The sequence below is a fragment of the Struthio camelus genome, chromosome 1 (assembly GCF_040807025.1).
Source record: "Struthio camelus isolate bStrCam1 chromosome 1, bStrCam1.hap1, whole genome shotgun sequence".
NCBI lineage: Eukaryota > Metazoa > Chordata > Aves > Struthioniformes > Struthionidae > Struthio > Struthio camelus.
This window is the reverse complement of record NC_090942.1, coordinates 212162190-212184294: the sequence shown is the minus strand read 5'-3', so window position 1 is coordinate 212184294 and position 22105 is coordinate 212162190. Positions and strand designations below refer to the sequence as shown.

General features: G+C 55.4%; 1 protein-coding gene and 1 pseudogene across 2 annotated transcripts in view; both read right to left on the bottom strand.

Annotated features, from left to right (window-relative positions):
- Nucleotides 1-5040: 5040 nt before the first annotated feature.
- Nucleotides 5041-22105, bottom strand: part of MRE11 (MRE11 homolog, double strand break repair nuclease) — a 59167-nt gene continuing 42102 nt past the window's right edge. The window contains exons 19-20 of one of the 2 annotated variants that reach the window (XM_068930465.1): nt 6101-6179; nt 5041-5218 (exon numbers count right to left, since the gene is read on the bottom strand). In XM_068930465.1, coding sequence (XP_068786566.1) covers nt 5168-5218; nt 6101-6179 — 130 coding nt within the window. In that variant the 3' untranslated portion in view covers nt 5041-5167. Of the gene's footprint in view, nt 5219-6100; nt 6180-22105 lie in introns of those variants that run through there. The other variant, XM_068930469.1, reaches the window with a different exon arrangement.
- On the bottom strand, nt 11514-12871 carry LOC138065617 (G-protein coupled receptor 83-like; annotated as a pseudogene).

Here is a 22105-nt window from a genome sequence, read left to right as displayed (position 1 = left end):
AGGTCGGAAAGCTCTTCCCTTCCAACAAAAGACCCTGCCTTCCCTTCACGCTTGGCTCTGTGGCCGTCAGCGGGAGCCCAGTCCCGCTGTGCACCAGACCTCACCCTCCAGCCCTGGCGGCCTACCCAGGGCGATGGCTTGGTCCATGTAGGCGGCCAGGTCCTTGACGTATTTGCAGATGTATCGGACGGCCGCCTCTATGTCCTCGTCGCAGCTTGGCTCCGAGGCACAGCCTTCTGCTGCAGGGGGTTGCTCTGTGACAGGGGGGCGAGGAGGAAGATGGGAGGAGAGGAGAGCCCAACTGATCGGTGCTCCTGCCAAGCACAGCCGTTGCCTCCCCTACGCGCTGCAAATGCCGTGGAGTTTCCCAAAGCACCAGAGGAGCCAGGAAAACAGCAGCAGCAGCAGCAGGGCAGGATGGCCTTGCTGAGTCCCGGCAGGGCTTCCCGTTCCTGACCCGTCTGCCCATGGCCTGCCTTGCAGGCAGCCCCCAGATCCCTGCTTGCGCATCTGCCCCAGCAGGCCCCAGATCCCTCCTGGGATCAGCGGGTGCTGGCGCCCTGCAGGCACTGCCCGCTGCCAGCAGCAGCCTGGGTCATGTCTGTTGGGGCTCTTCTCCTGGGCATCTTTTGTCACCTCTGTCAACCCTGCTGCAGGAAACCGCTTCCCCAAGGCATCCTGGGCACCCCACACCCACGCTACCTCCCAAGGCCTTCTCACGGCTATGTCCAGGTTGTCCAGGAAGGGATGCCCTTTGCTGCCAGCTGCTTGGCTCAGCCCAGCACCCCTGCATGCCCATGTCGTGCCAGCCTTGTTGCGTGGGCACCCAGGCAGCTCGGGGCTTACCCGTCTCGCCGGTGTCTTCCCCACAAGGCATGCCCCTTTCCTCAGGGCTGGGCACCCCTGCGTCGAGGCTCTCCTCGGCCTTTGTGGACAAGGGCGGGAAAGACAAGGGCTCAGAGAGGAAGGAGAGAAGGTGTGGAGGCGATGGATCTCGAGGGAGGCTGGGGGCTCTGGCAGGCAGAGCCAGATGGCAAGCCAGGGCTGCTGGGGCTGTTGCGGCGGTGCTTGCAGCTTCCCGGGCGCAGCCCCTGCTCCAACAGGAGGCGTTTGGGACGTGCATGGAAGGCAGCCTTTCCACAGCTGCTCCTCCCAACTGCTGCCCAGGCACTCTCTGCCTTTGGGACTGAGCTGCCTGCTGCCTTTCTCCTCTGCTGGCCAACGGCAGGAGGGCGAGCAGGCAGCAGGCCAAGGCTGGGTGCAGCCGGGCCGGGCCGGGAGGGGAGCGGGGACCCTGTGCCCTGGGCTTGGGGGCTCTGCCGCTTGCCAAGGCGGGCACGGGTGTCGCCGCAGGGGCCAGCTGAGACCTGTGTGACGGGGGCTGCCCTCACTCACCAGGTGTTGGCCGCTGACTGGGCCGGAGGCACTGGTGCTGCTCTCCCCTTGCTCGTCCACAAGGCCCGTGGGCACGCTGCAGCGACGGGAAGGGCAAGGCAGTGAGCAGAAGGGTGCAGATGACAGACTCAGGCCTCCTCCAAAGTGCAGCCGGCTGGTGTGCCGGGCACAGCCCTGGGGCCACCACAGTTTGCCTCGCACTCCCGACTGCCGGGGGGCTCAGGCCAGCTTCTCCTGGCCTTGTGGGCAGTGCGGGTGGAGGAGGAGAGCTGAGCTGAGGCTCAGCCCTGAGGAGGGCCAGGAGAGGCAGCTCGAGGTGAGCTCGAGCAGGCTGTGATGTGCCTCGCCTGGATGGGGGCCCAGTGCAGCGCGTGTGCTTTGGGCAGGGCCATGCGGGGAGGATGTGTGTGCCGGCTGGCTGGCTGGCCGGCCCGAGGGCATGCTGGGGTCCACTGAGGAACAGGGGGAACGATCTGTAGGAGAGAGCTGGACAGAAATGGCTTACATGGCAGCAAGGGTCTCCATGGGCTTCTGGGCCTTCTTGCCTTTCTTCTTGCTGGAGCAAGACTGGCTGGCTGGCAACGGAAGGAGTGCAAAACCCCCAGGTATGAGCGCCGGTGCCTGGCTGCCCCGGCAGGAGCACTGAGGGTCTCAGGGCTGCTGTGGGCAGGGGCCCTCCATCCCTGCCTGGGCTCCCTGCTCCAAGAAGCCCCTCGGAGGGGCCTTGACTCAAGGCAGGCAGCGTACCTCCTGGGGAAGCCTCCTGCCTGCCCTTAGGATGTTGCTCGAGGAGGCTGGGGCAGGCCGAGCGCCCCTCAGCCATCTCTCCCCGCTGGGCTGCCCTGCTCTGCCAAGGGAGGGATCCCCAGCGGCATGTGGAGAGCTGCTGGCTCTGAGGACTTTCTTACCCGCAGAGCATCTGCCCAGCTGCCAGAGACGAGAAGACAGGCCCCTCAGCCAGGTCTTCCTTGCCTTCCGAGCTGGCCACGCGCGGGGCAGGCCGTGCTCGTCAGGCTGGCTGGGCTCCCCCCAGAGCAGCGCAGAAGAGGACGAGGGAGCTGCTGCGCCCGAAAGCGCCGCAGCAGCCTCGCGGCTCTCGCAGTCCAGCTCCTCGCGCCAGTGCCTCTCGGGGAGCTGGAATCGGACTCTCTTGGGGGGGTTGTTTGTCCTCCCGTCCTTACGCAGCATGGCTGCGACGACGATGACTCAGAGCCCACAGGCTCTGAGTCGGCGATGCCAAAGGGAAAACACAAGTGGTGAAAGTGCTGCTCCAGGTCCCAAGGCGCAATCGCAGAGCAGGCCCTCTCACCACCTCCCACCTCCTCGGTTGCCCAAGGAGTGCAGCACCACACCAGCAGCTCCTGGCAACGTGATCAAGGCCACTGTGACCCGTGAGCGGCAGCGCTGAGGCGTGAGGGAGCAAAGGCTGCTGGGAAACTCCAGAACCACCCAACTGGCTTTGATATGCAAATATGCCAGGGACACGTGCCCAAGCGCCGATGGTGGGAACACGCGGGAGGCTCTCTCGGAGCAAAGCTGAATGCATTGCCGTAGCGCAGCCCACGGCAGATGGCTGGGGAGCTGGTCTGCCAGGGCGGCGAGGTGCTCTCTCCTTGCCCAGGCCCCGCAGGCTTGCTGAGCGCAAGTCTTCCCGCCTCAGCTGCTCCCTGATGGCCTCTGCACAGCAAAGCCCTGCAGCAGTGCTGGGAAGGGCACCTGACCCTGCCTTGGGCTCCCCGTGGCCTCTCCTCACCTTCTCCCTAGACCTCACGTCCCTCAGAGCTCCCTGCTCTGAGCACATCTTCGTTGCCCTGTGCAGCGCTCTGCCTAACAGTGTCTCGAGGCTCCAAGAGGTTCCTTCGGAAGGTGGCTTGCAAGTTACACGAACGAGAAGCATCCTTTTTACAACAGCGTGCTGTGAGGGAGAAACAGTGTCTTGTCCTTGTACAAGCACGTTGATCATTAGAAGAAATATCTTTCTACGCACACCACTTTCCCCTCTGAAAGTAAAGATCCTGTCTTTATCTTCTGTCAGGCTATTTGACAACGGCTGCAGTTTAACAGAAAAACGTACCGTCTATGAATTTGACAGTTAACGGAGAAAACCAACAACATCCTTGTGAAGAAGGTAAACCAAACCAAACAGACTTTGAAATGACTCCTTTCTGACACCTTTGCTAAAGGTCTTTGCCCAGCATGTGCCTGCAGCCTTAGAAGACAGACTCCCCTTAAGATCTTAATGAAGCAGTGAATTAGCTATTTGTCTCCAGTCTCTCTAACAAAATAGGTGTAATTTGGGTAGCAACATAAAGAAGCAAAGCACATTAAAATCTTAATCCCTTTGATTCAATGCAGTCCATACAAGTGACATGCACTGTTTCTTTAACACAGATAGCTCAAAAAAGGCAGCCGCTTGTCTAGTGCATAGGTTATTATTCTAATGGCTTTGACAGCTCTTACTGTTTACCTTCATTAAGAGTACCAAACTGCGTCCCAAAACCTGAAGTGAGCATACTGCTCTGGGAATTGCTAACTGAGTTGTACCCTAGGAATTCCAAAGGCTTGATCATTGCTACAGAAGTCCTCGGGAAGCGTGAGCCTCCTTTAAGTTCACTTCGGCAGAATGCTGGCAGACCAAGTAGCAACAGTCACATTCAGCGAGAGCCACAGACAGCAACACGACGGGCAACCGCCTACCTTTGGGGGAGAAGGCAAAACAACGCAAAAGCATGGCTGCTGCTCCTCGCTGTGTTTAGTGCGTCTCTGACGTGCTGGGGGCTTAGCTGATAAATTCTTCTGGCTTCTTCCTGGAAAAGCTCCACAGGCTGCAGCCTTGACATCTTGGCACTTCTTTGTTTTGAGGTGGCGGGGGAGAGAAAAGGCAAAGAAGCAGCAGGTCTAGCTCTTCTAGCAGGTCCAATAGCAGTTGTTTCCTCGCTGTCAACACACTATTCCGTGTTAAAAGTCTCGTGTGGAGAAGTATTTGGAAAAACAGCAAGGACGCTTCAGGAGGGCCGCGGTAAGAGAGAGCTGGAAACCATCAACTAAGAGAAAGTAGGAGGCAACGTCTTGCCCTTTCCTGGCTCAACTCCTTAGTTCTTCAAGCAGCATTCCTTGCACAGTTGCAGGGTTCCAGCCCCTGCATCTTATTTAGAAGGGTAGGAAGCTGATAATGCAATTCAGCCTGAAGTCTAGGGCTTACGGAGCAGAAGTCATGGGTTTAGTTCTCCTGGGAAGCTGGAAGTACCACCACATTTTCCAGTGCTAACCCTGAACACTCTGGGCAGTACGGTATCTTTGGGTCAAATTGCTACTCTTTAGAGTTTTGAACTGTAACGGTACCAAAATTGCAAACAAGTACAAAGTTCGTTGTTCTGGCCAAATCCATGTCCTTTTCCATACCTGCATCCTACCCTGAATTTACTCCTCCGGAAAACTCAAGTCCCAAAAGAATGACCTTTTCTATAAAAGATATGACTCTGTTGTTTACATTCCCATCTGAAAAAGCATCTGAAAGGCTTTTGGAAGCTTCACACAGAATTAGCAGTTTCAGGCAGTACTTCTTCAAAAAGCTTGTAAAATGTTAGACACTCTCTGCATCGAGTAACGCGACACACACATCATACCGAATGCAGTGCCACCAAATTAAGCCATGCCACAGAAGTGGAGATTTAAGGCAAACCATCGTTTACAGAAAAGCATCGTACAGGGTATGCTTCGTATACTGCTCTCCATTTCCTTCAGTGGCCTCTCTGATCTAGCGAGCCTGAAATCATTTAGTTCTTCTTGATGCTGCAGTGCTCTTGAAGGGGTCAAATTCCTCCTGCAATTTGCAAATAGATATGCATTACTCAAACCGTCATGCATTCCGAGCCACAGAGAGGGAGCTCCTCTTTAGATTAGCAAAATGTTGTCATTAGGGGCAGAACATACTTCAGATGAAGTCATATTCATCTACACCTCATGAGGTAATAAGAAATGCAAGAATCAAGGTACTGTTTTTGTACATTCAGGAAGACATGCAGCTTTGTATTTCAGGTACCAACAGACAGTAGAGTGGGCAGAAGGAAGAAACATTTCACATAATCTGCCAACGTCTGACATCCCTAAGGCCGGGATCCCGGCCACACAGGACAACCGCAGAGTCCATGACAACAGGCAGCAGAGTGCTTACAGCAGAGCCTGTATTGTAGTCAGTGTAAAGCTGGGAATAAAGGACATGCTACCCGTTTACTGATTGCAGAGTAAACTCTTCCTGGCAGTTCCCATACATACGGGAAGAACGGGCAGCTGAATTGTTGAGGGCACAGGGGTTTGTTTGGTGTGTTGGTTTTCTAAAGGATTCACACGATTTGGAGCGATTAAGAGCCCAGGAAATAAGTCAAAGGACATAGCCAAGCACGCGGACAGACTGCCCATAGCATGCAGTAGCCTCCCCTGTTCCACACTTCTCAGGAACGACAACGAGACATCCAGAAGTGAGGGGAAAAAACAGATTGGCTATCTGCTTGAGGTCCCTTCTAGCCTTACGTATGTGTGACAATCCTGCACCTGTTTTTATTAAAAAATGCTTGCCCTAATGTAGTGCTGTTAGTAAAAAAACCACGCCAGTTTATTCTGAGGTGCTTTCTTCAAGCAGCTGTAAAACAGTAAACGAAAGACACGGACAAGAACTAGACAGAGAGAAGACCACTGTATCCCCTACCTCCTCTGAGTCGAATTCAACTCCTCGAGATGTTTGGCTTTGTGAAGCCCTTTTACTAAGTGAAGATGTAGTGGGCAACCTTGCAACGTACACAAAGAGGAGAAGGGAGGGGGAGAAAAAGTTACCAAGTGCAGTTCTCAAATACGAGACATCCACATCAGTAGGTAACCAAAGGTCCTCTAAGTTCTCTAAACACTGCTCCGAATTTTTTGAAAATCTGTTTGTCCAAAGAGTGACCACCAGCCCCAGATTCTACTGCTTCGCAATCAGAAGTAACGCAGTCATGGCAGACTTCTGAACAAAAGACACGTACCAACCTGTGATTTCCTCTGGAAGAAGGAACAACTGGAATTCCTTCTACGTCGGAGTCCTCATCTCTAACATCCTGAAAAAACAGAAAAGAGGCAGGCCTTTTATAAAGTTTGTAGACCAAATTTTTCATTCTCCCAGAGATACAGCACATAAAGTTTGAGGAGAGTGCCTTTCCTGGGGGAGGGGAGAAGGGGACCCAAATTGAATACCTACTTAGCTGTAGCACACACTTGAGGGGACTCCAGGCTGGAACTGTACAGTGTGCAGCTCCAGCAGAAGTGTGGCTCTCGACCTTGCAAATCCCCAAAGGAGCACGCAGGCCTATAGCTCTGCACGTCTTAGACTACGGACTCTTCACAAGTACAACGCGGTCTTTGTATTTTTCTGAGAGACCCACTACCAAAACCAAAAAAACCCCAACAACAAAGAACGAACGTGCAGACCCTTGCTGCTGCAACCAGCAGCTTTGGGAACTTGTGCTGGTTTACGCTGAAGTTTTGACCAGCTACTTGTTTCCAGATCACAAGGTAGCAGAAGGCAGCTCTGCAGCTGTACTCCTGCCAGATGCTTCTCACCTCTGAGTAAGACTTAGATGAATTCCAGGAGGGCTGTGGTTGCAACGACCTAAAGGCGAGAGTAAAACAAAGGCAGTATTTTTAAGGGGCTCGCGTGACAACATGCAAACAATGTCATGTAGATCTTGTCACACCAAAACCTGCTGAGCAGGCATGTCTTCTGTAGAGGACTGAAAACGCACACCCACGCACACAAACCCCCCCTCCCCCCACACACACAAAGCAAGACAAGCCAAGGTCCTTGGCCGATAAAAGAGAAATTAAGCCCTTCCGAGAACCTGGCGGCTCCAAGGATCTGACCTCCGCAGGCATTAGCAAGTGCTTGCCCGTCTGACTGCCAAACCCACAGAAACTTTGGGTTGGATGAAGAGAGACTAGGAATGGAATTGATTGTCCTGTACGTCTCACATTTAATGGACACAGTGATGCATCGGGTAAGCCCGATGATGTCTAGGCAGTATTTTAGGTCACTGGCTGAGGCTTTTGCATGTTAATTTTGCAGTATCTGTCAAAGAAAAGGAATAGCTATACCCTAGTGCCACAGGAGGTAAAATAAATGTGCCAGGAACATCGACCTGGAATGGGCAGTGGGCAACATCTTCCTGCATACTGTACCCAGTTGCTTCAGGAAGAAGAAGAAGGCGACTTAATAAGCTCTACTCGATGCAGAACGTTGGCAGCCGTTAAAAAGTAGACATGACAGACATGACAGACAGCAGTCAAACTGCTAAACACAGGCTAACACACTCTTTACATCAGGGCAGAGCGCTTTGACCAGTGCTTTGATAAGACCTCAACCTAGATGACACGGCAGCAGAAGACCTGTGCTATGACAACAGGAGAGCAACAGAGTTCCAGTACGTTGCACATACCATTCCCCTTCCTTTACCGCAACAGGAAGACGGTCTGTAGCTATGAGGATGCTCCAAATGAGGCCACAGCAGGCAGTGCCTTTGCCTAAGATTAATGGAAGCAGGAGCAAGATTCTGAGGGAGAAGATAACTTAATAATTGTTGTCTCCTAGAGAATATTACAGGTCTGTCCAAAAACGAATTCCTTGTTGTCAATCAAGAGGAACCTGAGGGGCGTAATGCCTCAGCAGCCAGCATCCCTTGACCTCTGCATCACACACCAGTGATGCTGGCCAAGCCAGTCTTGATGCTTGTGAAGCTGTGAGTATGAGAGTGGGAGTGGGGAGAATCCGCTTGCTTCGAAAGTCAAACGAAACAAAATGATCTTCCCTTTCCATAATGTCTCCCACTGAGCCCTGATGCATTATATCCCTGTAGGGAAAAGAAAAGCCTCCCGACAGCATGATGCTGACGGTGCTGCAGAGTAACCAGTCCCTTTTCACACCAAAGTCCTCTCACAGACTGTCCTTCTTGCTAATCTGTCTTTCCAAGGCGAATTACTCAACCACCGGTCTGATGGTTGCACATCCCTGCACAATATGTAAGGAACAAGAAGTCAAGCTCCACCAAGCAGACAAATATACACACAGAAGGCAAAATGGAAGAAGATGATCTCTGCCCCGTGCACATACCGCCGCATTCCCTCGTCACTCCGACCAGCTTTTCGCATGCACCAAGATGGCATCTGAAGGCGGTGTAAATAACCTTATTTACATTTTAAAGGAATGCCTCTGATCAGCAGCCCAGCTGAGGTAGGATGCAAACATCCCCACAAAGTCCGGATGCCCACTTTAAATTGCCTAGGGTGTTATGTTGTTGCAATAGCTGTATACTGCGCTGCCTGGGCTCAAAGCACAGCCCCCACTGATTTCAGCAGCGCTGCTGGACGCAAACTCTTCCTCCAGAATCCCCAGTCAGACAGGAAGCAAATGAAGAATACATAATTAGCAAACGCTCCTCAGACGTTTCCCTGTAGCGCATTAGGTACATTACAGCACAGCGTGTGAAATACAGGCAGGGAAACAAATCAGCTGGCAAGGGCACCGCTTCAACTGCTTTCACCGTGAGCTTGTCCTTCTCCTGCCTTGTCGTGTCCTGCTTGCTCTAAAACTCTGCCTTGTACTGGGCCCCTTCAGCTCAGTCCTCGATGAGAGCATTCAGGAACTCCGTCCGATGCACCTCCTCTTCTCTTTGTAGCAGGTCCATCTCTCTGGTCGCCTGTACTTCACTGGACTTGTCATTCTTCCTCTCTGCCTGGATCCGGTGGGGCATGGGACGGAACTGGGAGGAGAGAGGTTTTCTGCGGTCAGCGCTGGGGGACAGGATCCAGGGTTATGCCTGCGGGAGCCCTGCTCCGAGCTAGCTGGAGCAAGCACGTGGGTGCCTGGACCTCCGAGGGTTTTGTGTATTGGCGTTCTGGCAAGATTCTCCATATGTGCTTACTCAGAGGATGATAACTGCACCCAAAGACAGAGCATATTCCCTTAGATGGCAAAAGGCTCCCTTCAGCTTCAGAAAGAACATCCTACCTGAGTCCACACCAGAATCCCTTAGTCCCACACAAAGCTAAATACGAGACTCCCGTCCCAGAAGCTCTTCTAGGCGTCACATGGGCACATGCTTGAGAGCAACTGCACCACGTGTACTGGAAGGGAAAGAAAGGAAGGAAGGAAGAAACGGAAGCAGAAACAAAGAAAGGACTTAAAGCACAGAGAGATGCATCCAGAATGCAAAGGAAGATTTATTCCTCACCGCTGTGATGGACTTGAGAGCAGCAGAGTCGTATTTTGGAAATTCCTTGCATTAGTTTTCTGAGTGGGAGTGACCGAGGCGTGAGCTCACTCAGCCCTTCGCAGCCAGCAGGTGATGCCGACATGAGAGACCCCACTGGAGTGCTCATCTGGCTGGCGCCATGAGCACCGCATGTTCCTTCACAGGAGCGAAAATGCTCTGAAGGATCACAGTAGAAGATCACATTACGAGTAAAACTCTGTTGTTGTTAATTCAAGGTTTTTATTAATAAGTACAAAACAACAAGTATGCCATCATCACCGTGGTTAGGCTCAAAATTCACAACCTCTGTGACAAGGGTAAGGTGGGACGATGACAGCATAGGCTCCAGATATCTCCTTTCCTCGTGTCACCACTTTTCCATGTGTCCTGTCTCTGTGTCCCAATCCCCATCCTGCTGCCTGCCCCTGTCATACACTCCCTCCCTCTCTGAGAGAGAGCTTTCTCTTCAGCTCTCTCAGCCCTCCCCTTTACTGCCACCGAGTGAGCACTTGCTCCTGTAAACTGCATGTAAGCACGGACAGTTTTTCTTTGGACAGATGGACCCAAACGCAGCCGCTATGTTGTTGCTTCAGCCCTTGCACATATATGGACACGCACCTTTTCCCTTCCCTTGGGGAAACACTGACGTACCCAAGAGAGAAGTTAAAAGGGTTCAAAAGTGGCGAGGATGGCTGCAGGGTTACGAGGGACTCTGAAATTAAGTCAGAGCTGCATGATTACAAGGAAGGAAGAGGCGAGGGGAAACATGAGAGGATAATGTTCACGGGAAAGATTTTGGAAGGGACGGGCTAACTTCCCACGCTGCTGGAAGGGGCCTTTTCCAACACTCCTGCACCTCTCTTTCTTCCGGAGCAGAAATGGGCTTAGGTCCCGGCTTCTTTCACCTGCTTTCCTGTATCAACCTAAAACTGATATTGCTCACATGGGCTACATCTTGAGCACCTGAAACAAGGAATTGTTTTCATTTAGAGCAGTTTAAACTACATCCAAGGTTGGTGCGGCTCTAAAAATATCGCGCCGCTGCTTTTCTCTTCTAAGTGCACGGTAACAGTTTTGTTAGATAGTCCACGTTCCCAAAGACTAATTCGCTGCAAAAGAGTCAGGCTGTGCTGTCGTTAGCTTGGGGAGCGTGGATCGCGGGCCCTCCACGTTGGGGTCCTCCTGCTGACATATTGCAAATGGCAAGGGATTGACTGGGACTTGGCCTACAAGGTCAAAGCAGGTAGGAAGAAAGCTTTGCACCTGCGCAGCAGTCACACGAAATGCTCTGGCTCCTGGGTGCTTAATACAGAAGCAGTAACACGATCCTGAATTCAAGCTACTGACGCATACCGAGTTTAACGCTACTCGCAGCACCTGTGACAGAAAAAGCAAGGGGACACAGAAGAAGTGAGACATGCAGAGGTGTGGAAGGAGAGGCTAGCTGCAAGAAATGGCAGTTGCTGTGTTCCCTTTTGTGTGTGAAAACCTTGCCAAGCCTTGGCACGATTTCACAAAGGTGCATTTATTGCAGGACATTGCAAAGAACACTTTCTCTTTTTTCATCTACAGTCATTGAAAGACCAGGCGATTTTTCTCACTTGGTCGCTAGCTGCTACAAGTTGAACGTGGAAGTGGGCTCCCTCGTGTGCCGCTCCAACTCATTGCCACAGGATAGGGAAACTAGTTTCTTTCCATTGCAAGGCAAGATACAGCTTTTGGAATGTCCTTTCTTTTTCTCTGGCTCTATTTGAAGACAAGCCTTCTGAGTATTCATGGCCAGAAGATGGAAGAAAAATCCTGGGCGATACAGCATTGCCAACACTTGCTGTAGTCACAAGCCCAGGTTTGACCTCTGTGCAAAGAACAGGCCCCAGTTCTCTTGTTTTTCACGCAGATAACCTAGGGGCACAGATGCAGAGAAGCCCGTCCTGCAAAGAGAGCCAAAGGCCATTTGACAAACATAAGAAGAGTTCCTTCCTGCCAAGAGTTTGCTTCCTTCCCTTTTATTATCAGCCAGCATCAAAGATGTAACTCCTTCCCGTTACCTCTGCCAGAGCTGGGCTTGTTGGTTTTATCCGGCGTGCTGGCACTGCCACTAGTAGGAGTGCAGGACTCCCCGTCTTCGCACTGTTTTAGCTCTAGCCACACCTAGGTACAGTGCTTCTACTTTTTCCCAGGGCCACTATTTATCTCACAGTGACTGTCGGCTCCACTGAAGAGATGTCTGTCTTTGCTGGCTGGAGGCTGGAGGCTGATGGAAGGGCACGGGGGCCACGTAAGTTCTTCAAGTTGCCGTGTTGTGGCCAAGCTAGTCGGTAGGACGGGGCTGTGGAAGGAAGCCTCTGTTCTCTAGGGCCAGGAGATTCCCTGCATACGTTGAGCAAAGCCTTCAGCTCTGATCGGAAACTGTCACTGAGCCAGCAATAGAGGAAAGGGTTGTAGCAGGTGCTGCTCATTGCAAACCAGTGAAAGGCGAAGTACCAGGCACTGTTGGTGCGCACGGTCTGGCTGGAGAGGAGGACAACGTAGCAATTTAAGGGAAACCAGCAGGCCGCAAAGAGGATGGCACCGAGCATCAGCATCTTGATAGTGGTCGCCGCCTTTTTGCGAAGGGCAAAGTACTGCTCAGGGGTGCCATCCCCCATGACATGGCGCAGCCCGAGTTTCTTGGCCACTGTCACGTAGGCAGCAGAGATGAGGACAAGCGGCAGGACCTAGAGCAAAATGAAGGTTGTTAAGCCTAGATACTCCCAGTAGAGGGCAGCTGGCTCGGGGAAATCTGGGAGACAGAGGCACCGCGCAACTTCCTCACTGCAATTGAAGGCGTGGGACAGCAGGTGAGAGGGCATATGCCAGGGCACTGCAGCAGGAGCAAATGAGAGAAAGAGGAGGAGGAGGGCTCATGTCATAAGACCCTGAGGCGGAGCCTTCAGTTATGCCAATGTGTCATAGCTATGGGTCCATAGTCAGGGGTCTCTGTCCCACTCTTACCAGCGTAAAAGGTGTGTTGAGAAGTGTCATCATGATGTCAGCTACGGCCAGCTTCACGATGAACAGGCCGGTGGCAGAGTGCATCCTTTGGTTGTGGATCGCAACGTGGCAGACCAGGACACTGCCGAAGAGCGAGAAGATGAGGCTACAGGAGTATGCCGCAATGAGCAGGGCTTTGGCTGTGAGATTCCGCAGTTGGGCTCCGTCTCGACTCCTGCCCACAAAGCTCTGCCAGTCAGCCAGGGTGTAGTCTTCCCAGGAAAAGACACTGGAAAAGTTTGGGAGTGCAAAAGGCTCTTCAAAACTTCTGTTAAGGGGTAACTTTCCCGATGTGGCAAAGGCATTAACTAAGGAGCCAGACAAAATGAAAAACCATTTCTGAAAGGCTGCTCTGCTCTTCCGAGTCAGAAACATGGCATTTACGATGCAGTACAGCACACGGAGTCAACAGGAGACTTGCAGAGCAGTCGTTCACTTGCCTGCGCGCTAACGCTCTTCCTGGCTGTAAACGATGCCCAAAGGCCATTGGGGAAGGCAGGACGCAACGCACGTGCCCGACCACAGCGCTGCTCTGCTGTGCGCTCAGTATGTGCTTCTCTCTCTGCTTCTTGCTGCCTTTATACCCAGCTTCAGCAAGCTCCCGTCTTGCACAAGCTCTGAGCAAGGATCTCTGCCCATCGGGCTGCACAACATTTCTACTCTGACGTGTTCATTTCACGCGCGACTACCTTCCCCCAGGGCACTACTCCAAGGTCAACGCATCTGCTCGCTAGGAGAAAGACAAAGCCACTCTCTTCAGCCTTCAGCATCCTTTCGTGCTGTGCACAGCCATTAGTGAGTTGCTGCAAATTCTGCGCTGTTTATCCACCAGCACTGGGTGGGGCAGCGGTGCTATCTTCAAAAGGAAATTCCCAATTCAAGTTCCGGCGTCGAGATCTGGCAGGCAAGCTTCGGCCTGGCCATAACAGCACAGCATCTACTAACTAGCAGACCAACAGGGCTATGGCAACAGATGGACAGCGAATAAGCAGCTGATTTGGAAGCTTTCCTCTCACTCCTCTAGCATGGCAAAGCTTTCTGTTGGCAGGGATTTTCTCCTGGCCAAGGGAATACAGATTGGATCCTCTTGGAATACAGATTGGATCCTAAGTGGTGCGTTCTAGGTTTTGTACAAATACAGGTGTAGTCACAAACAGGTGCTTGTAAGGAAAGGAGGACTAGAAGGGACGGCCCCGACCAGCGAATCCAACATGCACAGCGACAAGCAGCCGCACGCTGGGCGTTGAGCACTGAGGAGACCTGCAGTGTGTTTCTTCTCCGGCAAGGCATGAGGAACTATCAGATCAAGAGCAGAAGACCAAGAGCCAAAATAGCATATACCACAGGATGCTGAGGGCCTTCACCGCAGGCTGGTGAAGGTAAGCGCAGGTTGCAGTCTCCTTCCCTGGAGAGATTCAAAACCCACCCGGACGCAATCCTGGGCAACGTGTTCTAGATGACCCTGCTTGAGCAGCGGGGTTGGCCTAGATGATCTCCAGAGGTCCCTTCCAACCTCGGCCATTCTGTCATCCTGTCATCCTGTCGTTCTGTCAAAGTCTGCTCACAACCTTTCTCAGCTCTCGCTTTTGCTGGAGGCACCCTGACGTGGTCTCCCTTTTAGCACAGGGGAGCAGAGTCTCTCATTCAAAACACATGCCATGGGCAGTTTCCCAAGCCCTGGCCGAGCTGAAAGGCTTCATGGCCACGGCCGGGCTCTGACAGGTCGCTGCAAGCTGTGCTTCCAGCTCTTGATAAACTCGCACAACCCCTCAGGGCAGCAAAAAGTGTTTCCTGCTCTCCGTATCTCCACTCCTCGGTTGGAAATGTCCCGTTCAAACGCTCTACGGTAGAGGCTTTCAATTCACTATGAGCAACCACATGGTGAGTACTGTATGGCTTTAACAGCTTGATCAAAGGCTGCTTTAAAAATGCTTTTCTGCAGTCAGTTGGTAATTTTGGAGGTTTGTGCCCCTGCTAACAATAGCTTTAAAAGCCCCAGCCGTTTCAGAACCTGCTTTGCCTTGTAGACCTTTGACTCAGGCACGCTTGGATAATAGGTCTGTCTCCACGAGGCTGTACCGGAAGACCATGGCTGCGTCTGGAAAACTGGTGCGTGTGCACCACGTCTGGAGGGGAGGAAAGCTTAGCGTGCTTTTTGGGTCAGCCTGGCAGGAAATCTCCTCAGTGCTGCAGGCTGCAGGAGCTGCCATTTGCTCTGCAAGCTGAGAGAAGGGAGAGAAGGAAAGGAGAAGAGCTCAGAGGGCAGGACGAGCTCTCTGCCCACTCCCCCTGTGCTCCCTGGGCTGCTGGCCAGCACTGTGCAACGCAATCAGTTGGGGATGTCCGCCGGGCACTGCCAGGACAGGACAGCCCTGCCTGCCAGAAGAGCTCCAGCACAAAGGACCCGACTCTTTCTGCCGGCTGTCCTACATGCCAGCTGAGCATGGGTGGGAATGTCAAGTGAGGCCCTTTTGCCCTGGGCTCTGCCTGGGCCGCAACAGCTGCCAGGCAGGCGACACTTGCAAGGTGGCTGCTCACCCACCAGCAGCTCTGGGGAGCCCCTCCAGAGCACCTGGGGCGGCCACCAGTGTTTGGCCAGCGACAGGAGTGCCCCTCCGTCCCCAGGCTGGCGTGGGCTAAGGAAGGACATCCCGGGGCAGCAAGGGGGGCAGCGAAGGTGCTTCAGGGCCGCCAGGAGAGCGCTGCGCGTGCCCTGGGGCACGGAGAGGCAGCCCTTCCCAGGCGGGGGCAGCGCCTCCGTATGCAGGCTCCGAGCAGGCTGCTGGCGCAGCGGCTGCCCGGAGCAGCTCTGCTCTCACCGTCTCCTCAGCTCCGACCTCCAGCTGCGCAGGCCTTCAGGGCTGGCGGTGCAACGGGCACCCAGCTGCTCTTCTTCAGCTGGCCCATCCTGCTCGTTCTCCTCACAGCATGGCAGGTCCACCAGCTGGGCCTTTTCCTTTTGCTGCCAGAGAAAAAGTGACCCAAGCTGAGGCTTCCCCGGCAAGAGCAAGGAGGAAGAGGACAGCAAGAGCTCGGAGATGTTGGTTGGCGGGAGCCTCCCCCGGCTGGGGGTGTAGCTGGCCGAGGCTCTTTGCTGCCAGAGCACTGCTCCTGTGGCCGAGCATAGCAGCGGGGAGCTGCATCCTCAAGGCCGTGCACGTGGCTGTGCGAGCTGGGGCTGCATCGGGGAGCACACAGGCAGCCTGAGTGGGGAATGCTTATTTACCAGCTGCCTTTCGGCCTGCTGCCACTGCTGCTCCATCCTCTCTAGCAGCTGCTGGTCGATGAGGATGGTTTGCCCGAGTGCCTGAAGGAGGGAGAGAGAAAGAACCCAAGCCTGAGAGTGGCTGGAGCCAGAAGCTGCCGGGGCTTGCCTTTGCCTTTGCCTTTGCCTTGGTGCGTGCCGCGAGGCGTCGCGGTCGGAGCCCGCGGGGCCTGTGGAGCTGGAAATGAGAACAAGTGGGCGCAGACAGATTTTGCCCTGCAAGCCACTGCAGCTTCAGAGGCACCAGATGCCCTTTGCCTTCCGGGTGATGACAGCACGAGCCACCCTCTGCCCCCACAGCAGCACGTGAGGCCTGGCTGCCTGCTGCATGCGGCCAGAGAGCCCCGAGACCCGCGTGGCCGGGTGCGCGTGGAAGGGGAGCTGCGCCGAGGCACTAGCAAGGCCGAGCACAAACGAGAAGGCAGCTGTGGCAAGAGCTGCCTGTGGTCGCCGGGAGTAGGGAGGTGGCCAGCATGTCCTTGCTGCTGAGCAGAGGCCCTCTGCACTGTCTGGCTCAGGACTGTGCATGCCGGGGCGCACGCATGAGCAGCCTTGTGTGGGACTAGGGGCAAGAGCCTGTGTTGGGCGGCTCTGCTACCTGAAGGCGCAGCTTTTGCTCTTCATTGCCTTGCCGAGGGCCTTCCTCGGTGGCTGCCTCGTGCTGCAGCGCTGGCACGGATGCCTGTGAAACGAGAAAACACGTGTTGCTGCGAGTGACGACGACATGGCGAGACCAGGGAAGTACCTTCTCAAAGGTGGAGGAAGAGTGAGGAAAAGAGTCTTCTCAGCAAGACGGCCATGTGGAAGGGGTTGTTTCTAGGTGTCTTAGCCGTGCTTGCCTTGCACGCGTGCAAGCAGCAAAGCGCCGGCCTGGGCTGGGAGCTGGCAGGCGCAGGCGGCAAAGAGCCTGCTGGGAGGGAGACGGGAGGCCTGCAGAAGCTGGCAGGGCCAAGCCCGCTGCCGGGCAGCTGGAGTGGGAGCCCAGGGAGCAGGGCACCGGGGTTTGTGGGGTGAGCTCTGGGAGCTGCGCATCTGCACCAGCTTACCTCTGCAGAGCTGGTCTTCTTGAAGACGCTTGCCAAGGCTTGAAGGCCTTTGGCGAGCTCCATTTCTGGAAGGAAAAAGCCCAAGGTGAAAAGAGACACCGCAGCCCACAAGGGTTTGGGCCTGCTGATGGGGCGCCCTCTGACAAAACCCCCAAGGACAGCAAGAGCAGGCACAGACGTTCAGGCCTGCTCTTGCCAGCCCTCCTTGCCTCGGTGGACAGCCCTCCTTGCCTCGGTGGGGAGCTCTTCCACCCCCACGCAGGCAAGGACAAAGCCGCGGGCAGAAAGGCTTTTGTCCCGTGTCCTGCGCACCAGGTGAGCCAGAGAGCCTGGTGTCAACTGCCCAGGCGGGCTGCCAGCCTGGGGCTCAGGCCAGGGGGCACCCGCCAACCCTCTGTTCCCTCTCCACGTGCACAGTGAGGTCGGAAAGCTCTTCCCTTCCAACAAAAGACCCTGCCTTCCCTTCACGCTTGGCTCTGCGGCCGTCAGCGGGAGCCCAGTCCCGCTGTGCACCAGACCTCACCCTCCAGCCCTGGCGGCCTACCCAGGGCGATGGCTTGGTCCATGTAGGCGGCCAGGTCCTTGACGTATTTGCAGATGTATCGGACGGCCGCCTCTATGTCCTCGTCGCAGCTTGGCTCCGAGGCACAGCCTTCTGCTGCAGGGGGTTGCTCTGTGACAGGGGGGCGAGGAGGAAGATGGGAGGAGAGGAGAGCCCAACTGAACGGTGCTCCTGCCAAGCACAGCCGTTGCCTCCCCTACGCGCTGCAAATGCCGTGGAGTTTCCCAAAGCACCAGAGGAGCCAGGAAAACAGCAGCAGCAGCAGCAGGGCAGGATGGCCTTGCTGAGTCCCAGCAGGGCTTCCCGTTCCTGACCCGTCTGCCCATGGCCTGCCTTGCAGGCAGCCCCCAGATCCCTGCTTGCGCATCTGCCCCAGCAGGCCCCAGATCCCTCCTGGGATCAGCGGGTGCTGGCGCCCTGCAGGCACTGCCCGCTGCCAGCAGCAGCCTGGGTCATGTCTGTTGGGGCTCTTCTCCTGGGCATCTTTTGTCACCTCTGTCAACCCTGCTGCAGGAAACCGCTTCCCCAAGGCATCCTGGGCACCCCACACCCACGCTACCTCCCAAGGCCTTCTCACGGCTATGTCCAGGTTGTCCAGGAAGGGATGCCCTTTGCTGCCAGCTGCTTGGCTCAGCCCAGCACCCCTGCATGCCCATGTCGTGCCAGCCTTGTTGCGTGGGCACCCAGGCAACTCGGGGCTTACCCGTCTCGCCGGTGTCTTCCCCACAAGGCATGCCCCTTTCCTCAGGGCTGGGCACCCCTGCGTCGAGGCTCTCCTCGGCCTTTGTGGACAAGGGCGGGAAAGACAAGGGCTCAGAGAGGAAGGAGAGAAGGTGTGGAGGCGATGGATCTCGAGGGAGGCTGGGGGCTCTGGCAGGCAGAGCCAGATGGCAAGCCAGGGCTGCTGGGGCTGTTGCGGCGGTGCTTGCAGCTTCCCGGGCGCAGCCCCTGCTCCAACAGGAGGCGTTTGGGACGTGCATGGAAGGCAGCCTTTCCACAGCTGCTCCTCCCAACTGCTGCCCAGGCGCTCTCTGCCTTTGGGACTGAGCTGCCTGCTGCCTTTCTCCTCCGCTGGCCAACGGCAGGAGGGCGAGCAGGCAGCAGGCCAAGGCTGGGTGCAGCCGGGCCAGGCCGGGAGGGGAGCGGGGACCCTGTGCCCTGGGCTTGGGGGCTCTGCCGCTTGCCAAGGCGGGCACGGGTGTCGCCGCAGGGGCCAGCTGAGACCTGTGTGACGGGGGCTGCCCTCACTCACCAGGTGTTGGCCGCTGACTGGGCTGGAGGCACTGGTGCTGCTCTCCCCTTGCTCGTCCACAAGGCCCGTGGGCACGCTGCAGCGACGGGAAGGGCAAGGCAGTGAGCAGAAGGGTGCAGATGACAGACTCAGGCCTCCTCCAAAGTGCAGCCGGCTGGTGTGCCGGGCACAGCCCTGGGGCCACCACAGTTTGCCTCGCACTCCCGACTGCCGGGGGGCTCAGGCCAGCTTCTCCTGGCCTTGTGGGCAGTGCGGGTGGAGGAGGAGAGCTGAGCTGAGGCTCAGCCCTGAGGAGGGCCAGGAGAGGCAGCTCGAGGTGAGCTCGAGCAGGCTGTGATGTGCCTCGCCTGGATGGGGGCCCAGTGCAGCGCGTGTGCTTTGGGCAGGGCCATGCGGGGAGGATGTGTGTGCCGGCTGGCTGGCTGGCCAGCCCGAGGGCATGCTGGGGTCCACTGAGGAACAGGGGGAACGATCTGTAGGAGAGAGCTGGACAGAAATGGCTTACATGGCAGCAAGGGTCTCCATGGGCTTCTGGGCCTTCTTGCCTTTCTTCTTGCTGGAGCAAGACTGGCTGGCTGGCAACGGAAGGAGTGCAAAACCCCCAGGTATGAGCGCCGGTGCCTGGCTGCCCCGGCAGGAGCACTGAGGGTCTCAGGGCTGCTGTGGGCAGGGGCCCTCCATCCCTGCCTGGGCTCCCTGCTCCAAGAAGCCCCTCGGAGGGGCCTTGACTCAAGGCAGGCAGCGTACCTCCTGGGGAAGCCACCTGCCTGCCCTTAGGATGTTGCTCGAGGAGGCTGGGGCAGGCCGAGCGCCCCTCAGCCATCTCTCCCCGCTGGGCTGCCCTGCTCTGCCAAGGGAGGGATCCCCAGCGGCATGTGGAGAGCTGCTGGCTCTGAGGACTTTCTTACCCGCAGAGCATCTGCCCAGCTGCCAGAGACGAGAAGACAGGCCCCTCAGCCAGGTCTTCCTTGCCTTCCGAGCTGGCCACGCGCGGGGCAGGCCGTGCTCGTCAGGCTGGCTGGGCTCCCCCCAGAGCAGCGCAGAAGAGGACGAGGGAGCTGCTGCGCCCGAAAGCGCCGCAGCAGCCTCGCGGCTCTCGCAGTCCAGCTCCTCGCGCCAGTGCCTCTCGGGGAGCTGGAATCGGACTCTCTTGGGGGGGTTGTTTGTCCTCCCGTCCTTACGCAGCATGGCTGCGACGACGATGACTCAGAGCCCACAGGCTCTGAGTCGGCGATGCCAAAGGGAAAACACAAGTGGTGAAAGTGCTGCTCCAGGTCCCAAGGTGCAACCGCAGAGCAGGCCCTCTCACCACCTCCCACCTCCTCGGTTGCCCAAGGAGTGCAGCACCACACCAGCAGCTCCTGGCAACGTGATCAAGGCCACTGTGACCCGTGAGCGGCAGCGCTGAGGCGTGAGGGAGCAAAGGCTGCTGGGAAACTCCAGAACCACCCAACTGGCTTTGATATGCAAATATGCCAGGGACACGCGCCCAAGCGCCGATGGTGGGAACACGCGGGAGGCTCTCTCGGAGCAAAGCTGAATGCATTGCCGTAGCGCAGCCCACGGCAGATGGCTGGGGAGCTGGTCTGCCAGGGCGGCGAGGTGCTCTCTCCTTGCCCAGGCCCCGCAGGCTTGCTGAGCGCAAGTCTTCCCGCCTCAGCTACTCCCTGATGGCCTCTGCACAGCAAAGCCCTGCAGCAGTGCTGGGAAGGGCACCTGACCCTGCCTTGGGCTCCCCGTGGCCTCTCCTCACCTTCTCCCTAGACCTCACGTCCCTCAGAGCTCCCTGCTCTGAGCACATCTTCGTTGCCCTGTGCAGCGCTCTGCCTAACAGTGCCTCGAGGCTCCAAGAGGTTCCTTCGGAAGGTGGCTTGCAAGTTACACGAACGAGAAGCATCCTTTTTACAACAGCGTGCTGTGAGGGAGAAACAGTGTCTTGTCCTTGTACAAGCACGTTGATCATTAGAAGAAATATCTTTCTACGCACACCACTTTCCCCTCTGAAAGTAAAGATCCTGTCTTTATCTTCTGTCAGGCTATTTGACAACGGCTGCAGTTTAACAGAAAAACGTACCGTCTATGAATTTGACAGTTAACGGAGAAAACCAACAACATCCTTGTGAAGAAGGTAAACCAAACCAAACAGACTTTGAAATGACTCCTTTCTGACACCTTTGCTAAAGGTCTTTGCCCAGCATGTGCCTGCAGCCTTAGAAGACAGACTCCCCTTAAGATCTTAATGAAGCAGTGAATTAGCTATTTGTCTCCAGTCTCTAACAAAATAGGTGTAATTTGGGTAGCAACATAAAGAAGCAAAGCACATTAAAATCTTATTCCCTTTGATTCAATGCAGTCCATACAAGTGACACGCACTGTTTCTTTAACACAGATAGCTCAAAAAAGGCAGCCGCTTGTCTAGTGCATAGGTTATTATTCTAATGGCTTTGACAGCTCTTACTGTTTACCTTCATTAAGAGTACCAAACTGCGTCCCAAAACCTGAAGTGAGCATACTGCTCTGGGAATTGCTAACTGAGTTGTACCCTAGGAATTCCAAAGGCTTGATCATTGCTACAGAAGTCCTCGGGAAGCGTGAGCCTCCTTTAAGTTCACTTCGGCAGAATGCTGGCAGACCAAGTAGCAACAGTCACATTCAGCGAGAGCCACAGACAGCAACACGACGGGCAACCGCCTACCTTTGGGGGAGAAGGCAAAACAACGCAAAAGCATGGCTGCTGCTCCTCGCTGTGTTTAGTGCGTCTCTGACGTGCTGGGGGCTTAGCTGATAAATTCTTCTGGCTTCTTCCTGGAAAAGCTCCACAGGCTGCAGCCTTGACATCTTGGCACTTCTTTGTTTTGAGGTGGCGGGGGAGAGAAAAGGCAAAGAAGCAGCAGGTCTAGCTCTTCTAGCAGGTCCAATAGCAGTTGTTTCCTCGCTGTCAACACACTATTCCGTGTTAAAAGTCTCGTGTGGAGAAGTATTTGGAAAAACAGCAAGGACGCTTCAGGAGGGCCGCGGTAAGAGAGAGCTGGAAACCATCAACTAAGAGAAAGTAGGAGGCAACGTCTTGCCCTTTCCTGGCTCAACTCCTTAGTTCTTCAAGCAGCATTCCTTGCACAGTTGCAGGGTTCCAGCCCCTGCATCTTATTTAGAAGGGTAGGAAGCTGATAATGCAATTCAGCCTGAAGTCTAGGGCTTACGGAGCAGAAGTCATGGGTTTAGTTCTCCCGGGAAGCTGGAAGTACCACCACATTTTCCAGTGCTAACCCTGAACAC